The sequence below is a fragment of the Phytophthora parasitica genome (assembly GCF_000247585.1).
Source record: "Phytophthora parasitica INRA-310 unplaced genomic scaffold supercont2.211, whole genome shotgun sequence".
Taxonomy (NCBI): Eukaryota; Oomycota; class Peronosporomycetes; order Peronosporales; family Peronosporaceae; genus Phytophthora; species Phytophthora nicotianae.
In genome coordinates, this window is record NW_008649197.1 from 14,190 (window position 1) to 21,157 (window position 6,968).

The window sequence follows — 6,968 nt, forward strand, 5'->3', positions numbered from 1 at the left end:
GAACGCATTCTTCGTTCAGGGACCCCCCACCCCCCAGTCTAACGGCGACGGCGGGTATCGATCCCGCTCCTCAGGGCAAGCCCCGCGCTCATCCTTTGAGCTTCGTCGTCGAAATTGTGGGCGGGGGTCGCTAAGCTCCGTGTCGTTAAGCCACAAAAAAGAAGAATGATGTCGAATAGTGTTTATCGGAATATTTGGCAGTCATTTATTGGCTAATTAAAAACCTAAACGAGGTTTAATGTATGTCATTCTGTCATTGGCTAGTTAAAATAAAACTAAGTATGGTTAAATAAGATGATTCAATGTCACTAAATTGTCACTGAATGAATACAGAGGCCTCTCATGGGTGATCCGGTCTCATTAATGAATTTGCAGGCTGTAGCGTACGTGGCTCCAAGCCCATAATAAAGGTACATAAAAAACACGTTTTTCTCGGCCTACAGGTTCTATAGGCCTTTTCCTTGCGGCTGTGAGCACGCTTTCGAGGACTGACAGAGCTTTCTGAGCCAATGAAAAGTTTCGAACTTAAACGAAACACAGATGTATGCTTTTTGATGATGTTTACAGTAAATGCTTCCTATTCCGGTACTGGTATAACTTAATTCCCTGAAATTGTCGATGTAATCGTTTTAAAGAGGGATGGATTGATTGTGCCTCTGATGGGAATCCATCGGACCCAGTCCTTTAATCTAGCTCGCTCAGCGCAAAGCTCGCGCTTCACACAACATAACCTGCAACGAGCAGCGCATCTAGTCATGGGGAGATGGATGAAGATACAGCAGAAGCGTGGGCTTATCCAGAAGGCAGCTGATTGCCCAAACATGACTCAAGAAGAGCTGGGAACGTGGGCAAAGGCAGAGTACAAGCTAAAACGAGTGCCACCACAAACAACAGTCTCCGACATCCTGAAAAACGCAACCAAGATCATGAGCGAAGGCTACGGTGATGGAAAGAGGCGTAAGCCACTTCAAGTGACGTCGTCTGCGCTGGAGAAATTGCTACGTGACTGGATTATGAAGGTTGAAGCTAACGGTGTGTGTCTTTCTCGCGAATTAATTAAGATGAAAACTCGTGCTATTCAGAAAGACTTGTGTGATGCGTGGGATCTTACCTTTTCGGACGGATGGTTAACCGCTTTCGAACGGAGACATCGACTGAAGAGTCGAAAGCTGCCTGGTGAAGCTCACTCTGCAGATCCTGTAGCGACTGCCTTAGGTCATCAGCAACTTCAAGAAATTACTGACCTGTACGAACCTAAGGATATCTACAACATGGATGAGACAGGGCTTTGTTACGCCATGGCTCCGACCCGCTCAATTTGTACTAAAGGAGCCCGCGGTACCAAGAAAAAAAGACAAGAATCACCCTCCCTCTAACTGTAAACGCGGACGGGACTGACAAACTGCCGGTTCTGTTCCTGGGGCACGCAAAGAAGCCTCACGGTTTTAAGAAGCGCACGGCGGAGGAACTCGGCTTTAGCTACCGTTCTAATAAGAAGGCGTTGATGACAGGCGTTATCTTCAGAGAGTGGTTACTCAATTTTGACAGGGATATGCGAGGGTGTGGGCGTCACATTCTCTTGCTTATCGACAATGCCTCTTCACACAAACTGGGGGATTTTGTGTGCACCAATATTCGAGTGGAGTTTCTTCCTCCAAACACTACTGCGTTCCTACAACCTATGGACGCTGGCATCATTGCATCCTTTAAAATGGCGTACAGAAGGAAGCAACTCCAGTGGGTATACGACAAGATTAAGCACGGCGTTGAGATTGACAGTAAGGCGTACGCCGTGGACCAGTTGCAGGCGATGCAATGGAGCAAGGAAATTTGGAGTGAAGTGCAAGGTAAGCGTACCATTGAGAACTGCTTTCGCCACACGGGCATTCTCTTCAATGCCGTAGAAGAAAGAAGCAGTGGTACCGATCTTACAAGCTACGGATCTGATGTAGATGTGGAGGATATTATTCTCCTTGCTTCTCAGTTGAATTTGTAGTGTTACTTTTAGAAAATATATCAAATCCTAGGATATGGTCGGACCACGATACCGGTAGTAGAGCATTTACTGTATTATGTTCTAAGGTTTTTGTACTGTCTATCGCCGACGTCCCCAACCGTCGGAAAATGTTGGGATGTCGGAACCGCTGCGATATGGCTGAGCGCAGTTGTTGCACTTGGCCATACAAACGTTTGTTCAAAAGATGGTGGTTGCAATCTCATCTCTTTACTCACTTCCTCATTTCAACCACGAGTCGCAAGCGCAAGAGAGACGACTACATGGGCGATTGGGACGTCGTCGAGGAGATTCAGGACCCCGACGAGTAAAAGAGATGAAAGAAGTAGTACCGAAGGCAACGAGAACGAAGACGGCTGGTACTCTTCGCGAGAAGGAGTACAAGAAAGGCAAAGTTCTTCGATCTGTTGTCTGTCGACTGAACAGGATGTGCGCAGACAAACGTCTTGTGAAGGAGATCAAGTGCACTGCGCTAGCCATGAAGCCGATCCAGATGGAGACGTGGCACCTCGTCAACCTCCACACACTGCGCAGTCTCAAGCACGATCTTCCATTGCCAGACTATGGCAAAACCTTTTTCGACCATTGTGGCCTCCACACGTATGTCGCACATGATCGCCACAAAGAATCGTTCTCTCTGGGACAGCATTCAGATCTATCGTATTGGTCGAAGTCAGGCCGGATTGCGCGAAGGCGCAAATATGACAGGTTTCTCAGAGTTGAAACAGGCTTTGCGACAGCAACTAGTGGTCAACGCTGGCGTGATGACTCGAGAACAGTTTCGGAAGCGGTTGAGGGCATACGTACTGATCAAGTTCGGGAAGACGGGAGACGACCTGAGCCCAGCCAAATAGAAGGATAACAAAAGCTCGTCGGGCAGATCATGTATGCTTGCTACAACGTAGAGGAGACTGACTGTCTCGAAGCGCTGCAGATGCGAGACGTGCTCACCCCGGATGGAGAGAAGTGGAGCGAGAAGTGGAATCCTTGGCCCAGCAATATCAAGAACAATGGCCTGGCGTTCTACATTCGGCTAAAATGGGAGTTCCAGAGCGTCGTGGAGGCTCGTATGGAGGCCGTTCCGAACGAGAAAGGGGTTAGAGCGTTCTCGTTGTTTCCAGTGTCTACGGCTTTCAAAACTGCTCACATCGTGATCAATGGAACGACGTTGGCAGGATTTGTGTCTCGCATCCGCGAACGTGGAGAAGGAAACCTAATGGAAGACTAGAACATGCCTCAAGTGAAGATTTCTAGATCATCCTTTGGCGCTATCCGATGTGCTGTCATGCGACGAGCGTTTGCGATTGATCGCTTCGAGACTGTAGCGGATGAATCTGTGCCGAAGCCAGAGTTCCGGCAGATGACAGTCGAAGCGAAGTACAACCACGCCAGCCATCTCTTTGCCAACGAGATTAAGGCCGATGGATACAATGCGTCAATTCTATACTACCGACCGAAGCAAGATGAGCCGGAGCGTGGAGAAGACGATCCTCTCGTTCCAGCTGGCTATCTGCCTGACGTAGTCATCGGTCTCGATCCCGGCATGCGGTCGGTGTGTACAGCAGCTCGCCAATACCTTCGACCTCAGGCTCCTCGTCGACGCAAGCCGAGAAGGGTCCGTCGTCCAAGACAACAGAAGAAGAAGAACAAGCGCAACTTCCCCAAGTGGATTCGTCAACCAAAGATTTTACGCCTAGGGCAGTGCCCGGGCAGAGAGACCGTCAGCGTCACCACTCGCGAGTGCAGGCATCTTGCCGGGTTCAACCGCTTCCGCGCTTGGAACGAGAGCCAAAAGAGGAAGTTTCCCGAGTACAAGAAGGTAATCGACGGTATGCCTTCATTCAAGACAGCGAACTATGAACAGTACCTGAAGCAACTCGAGTACTTTTGGCAACACGCGGCGTACATCCTACAGATTTGCAAAGATGACCGTGCCTGAAGTGGCGCTTCTTCCAGAAGCGTATGGCTCTGGTTGCAGTGGATACGCTTGTTAGGCGGATCATACCGACTGTGAGTAGGCTCACATGTGTAGCCTACGGTGACTGGAGCCGGAGAGATGGCATCAAGGGCCACGCTCCGAGCCCGGTCAAGGGGTTGAAAGAGGCATTGCGGAAGCGCGCGACAGTGGTTTCCATGGACGAGTTCAGGACGAGCAAGCTATGCTCGCAGTGCCACCAGTCGCTTTCGAGCGTCCAGTACCCTACTCCAGTCTTTCCCAAAAACGTCGACAAGCCCAAGAGAAAGAAGGTCAAGGGCAAAATCCTCCCACGTGATTGGTCCCAGGCTGAGATCCAGTCACGCCACTGCCACGTCGTGCTTCTCTGTGAGAACAAGATCTGCCAAGCGAGGTACTGGGACCGAGACGTGAACGCCGCCATCAACATGCTGGAACTGCTGATGAGCGAGGTGTAAGGGCGAGGACGAATGCAGTCGTTCAAACGCTTGTAGGCAAAAAAAAAAATCGTGGACACGAGAAAGTTTTCCACCCACGAGGTAGCTAACGCGGCTGTCTTGGATATTGCAGTAGTATCAGTAGTAATAGTAGTAATTGGGTTTATTGCAGTGCATTGTTTCTTGTGAATGGGATACAGGCGATATCTACCTAAAACTAACCGAGCTTCGAGAGCGCTCGCTGCGCAAAGAAGACAACATCGGCATCGCTATCCTGTAGTAGCGCCGTCAGACACGGAGTGACAGTGGCAGTGCGCGCTTCCGTGTCTACTTTAGAGCCCAGCACTTCCAGTGTTTTTGCCACGTTAAAACGAATGTTCGGGACCGGATCCTACAGGTAATAACACCAGTCAGAAACATAAACACAATAAATAAGGAAGATGAACCATCTTTCCTTACCTGAGCCAGCTCAACAACCAGAGGGATAAGCAGAGATTGAATCGACTCAGGGGTCATGGCTTCGCACAGCACTTTCACTGCATACAAAGACGTCAACCGATGCAAGAAGTTGGTGTTCGAGTGCATCGTCGAGATCCGCGGCACCACACTCGTCCGTGCCCAATCCACGCCAAAGTGCTCCGTCAAGTTCTTCAAGTTGATTGTGGCCGCTTCACGGATCGAATACACATTGTCCACAAGCCACGCCATGCAGAGCTGCGCCAACTGTTCCTCAAAGTAGTCGCGTCCAAGCTGAGCAGCCAACAACGGAATATACTCTATGATCGCCAGACGAATCCGCCACTGACGATCTTCCGCAAGATGCACGATAGCAGGAAGCAGTGACTGCGACAGAAGCTCAATTCCGATCACCTGTTCAGCAGTATCAACCAGGTTGACACTAACACTCACTAGACAGCAGATTCGTATCATTGCGCTTACCTTGTTGCCTTCTTCGAGATTAGAAATAACATTCAGGCGTACTTCCGAGTTTTGGTCATTTAGCAGCTGCCATAATCATCAGTAAGTCAGCTTATACCACGGATATCAACGAAAATCCCCAACAACACTTACAAGCAGGAAGAGAGGCAGCAAGTGCTCAATAGTAAGGTCTCGACCCAAAAACGGAGCAACCTTCATCACCACAGAAGCCAATGCAGAGCGCACGTGGTCCGACATATCACGTGCGAGACGTTGAAAACACGGTACGATCTTCTCCACAATCCGCTGAGGCTGCAGGAGCTTCACAACCCCAAGGATCTTTGACGTGGCCGCAGTGCGCACCTCCGCCTCGTTGTCCTCCAGCAACGACACCACCGAGTCGCAGAACGTCGAATTGATCGTCTCCGCATTCAAAGCCTCGCAGATCTCGGGAAAGCGGTTGGCAACTGACCATCGCACACGCCACGAGCCATCACGTGCCGTCTCAAAGATCGTCGGCAGCACCTGCGATAACAGCGCTTCCGTTGGTACCAGACGTGCCATTGCAACAGCGTTGTCGATTGTGTGTATCCGAACTGAGTCCTGGCGGTCCGTAGCCAGCGCCAGAAACAGCGGTAGCATTTCTCCACTGGCACTAGTACCGTCCATTACGGACGCAAAGCCTCCAAGTGCAGCAGATGCGGCCTTGCGCACCATTGGAGTGTCGTCACGGCATAGTTGACCGAACATCCCTCGCATTTCCGCTTGAATATCGGCTGCAAGGTGTGTGTAGCCAACCTGAAAAAGATTGCACGAGGCAATACGTGACGTGAACCAGTCACGGGTGACAAGACGTCGCAACACCGGTACAAAGTGCTCGGAGACATGGTCTGGCTCCATGGCCTCCACCACTTTGCAGATCGATCGTACGGCCATGTCACGCACTGAGGCTTCGTCCACCGTAGCCAGAGACTCGAGGGGTTTTAGCAGTAAATAGGCATGAGCTGGTCCACCCACGACGTCCACGAAGTCGCCTAGTTCCTCGGCCATCACCAGTAGCACCTCATCCTCGTCATCCAGCGAGTCTATCAGGATAAGGAGGTTCAGCGTCAAAAATGCCAATAGGACGTCCGAACAAATGACAGCGTTTTGTACCGTTCATGAATGGCAGCAACTCGTTCTGGGTGCGCTCGGGACCTAGCGCCTCCGCTAGTAATAATACGCCATAAACCGATGCTATATGTTAGTGTGGTGTCCTTTGAGGTGTTATTATAGAAAGAGACTGGAAAATTACCGATGATGCGGATCTGGCGAATCGAGTTGAGGCGTAGCTGCACGTCTTCATGCTTCAGCTCGTCCACGAGGATCGCGATCGGGTACAGGCTGTTGTCTTCTGCTCAGTATCACATTTGAGAGGTGAGCCAATCGACGAAATCCTCCACGTCAGAATATTCTTATTTGAATTTCCTACCAACTGCAGCCGCCATTGGAGTGCCGTCAATCCGATCTGTTCCGTTACGAAATAATGATATCAAAACGCCTCGACTTTGAGTCATCTCTACGCGGTCTGCGCCACGAGAATACTACGCACCTGGCACGAAGGACCGTCAAACAGCGAGGAACCGGAGGAAGGCAGGGGGGGGGG

At 50.5% G+C, this 6,968-nt stretch overlaps 5 protein-coding genes across 6 annotated transcripts; 4 read left to right on the plus strand and 1 right to left on the minus strand.

Moving 5' to 3' along the window:
- Window positions 1–2,201: 2,201 nt before the first annotated feature.
- On the plus strand, window positions 2,202–2,868 carry PPTG_19876 (hypothetical protein; the record flags this gene model as incomplete). Its single annotated transcript, XM_008918468.1, has 2 exons — window positions 2,202–2,614; window positions 2,688–2,868. 2 exons carry the CDS (start codon window positions 2,202–2,204, stop codon window positions 2,866–2,868), a joined length of 594 nt encoding a protein of 197 aa, XP_008916716.1.
- A 29-nt stretch (window positions 2,869–2,897) lies between these two features.
- PPTG_19877 (hypothetical protein) lies at window positions 2,898–3,242 on the plus strand (the record flags this gene model as incomplete). Its single annotated transcript, XM_008918469.1, has 1 exon — window positions 2,898–3,242. The coding sequence occupies one exon, from the start codon at window positions 2,898–2,900 to the stop codon at window positions 3,240–3,242; it is 345 nt and encodes a 114-aa protein (XP_008916717.1).
- Window positions 3,243–3,299: 57 nt separating this feature from the next.
- Window positions 3,300–3,953, plus strand: PPTG_19878 (hypothetical protein; the record flags this gene model as incomplete). The annotated part of the gene is made up of 1 exon (XM_008918470.1): window positions 3,300–3,953. The coding sequence occupies one exon, from the start codon at window positions 3,300–3,302 to the stop codon at window positions 3,951–3,953; it is 654 nt and encodes a 217-aa protein (XP_008916718.1).
- Window positions 3,954–3,976: 23 nt separating this feature from the next.
- Window positions 3,977–4,426, plus strand: PPTG_19879 (hypothetical protein; the record flags this gene model as incomplete). Its single annotated transcript, XM_008918471.1, has 1 exon — window positions 3,977–4,426. One exon carries the CDS (start codon window positions 3,977–3,979, stop codon window positions 4,424–4,426), a length of 450 nt encoding a protein of 149 aa, XP_008916719.1.
- Window positions 4,427–4,534: 108 nt separating this feature from the next.
- Window positions 4,535–6,968, minus strand: PPTG_19880. 2 transcript variants are annotated; one of them, XM_008918473.1, is made up of 8 exons: window positions 6,915–6,968; window positions 6,795–6,830; window positions 6,618–6,716; window positions 6,479–6,532; window positions 5,477–6,408; window positions 5,345–5,410; window positions 4,865–5,275; window positions 4,535–4,796 (listed from the first exon to the last, which is right to left on the minus strand). In XM_008918473.1, the coding sequence occupies exons 2-8, from the start codon at window positions 6,808–6,810 to the stop codon at window positions 4,623–4,625; spliced, it is 1,752 nt and encodes a 583-aa protein (XP_008916721.1). In that variant the 5' UTR covers window positions 6,811–6,830; window positions 6,915–6,968; the 3' UTR covers window positions 4,535–4,622. The 2 variants fall into 2 exon arrangements, with proteins under 2 accessions (XP_008916721.1, XP_008916720.1); XM_008918472.1 differs by having other exon boundaries at window positions 4,865–5,410.

Excerpts from the sequence above, each read along its gene's own strand:
- PPTG_19880 (XM_008918472.1), bottom strand. Across the intron at positions 5,411-5,476 it reads TGCTGCCTCTCTTCCTGCTT|CTGCTAAATGACCAAAACTC; the intron begins GTAAGTGTTGTT and ends TGATTATGGCAG. Across the intron at positions 4,797-4,864 it reads TGGTTGTTGAGCTGGCTCAG|GATCCGGTCCCGAACATTCG; the intron begins GTAAGGAAAGAT and ends TATTACCTGTAG.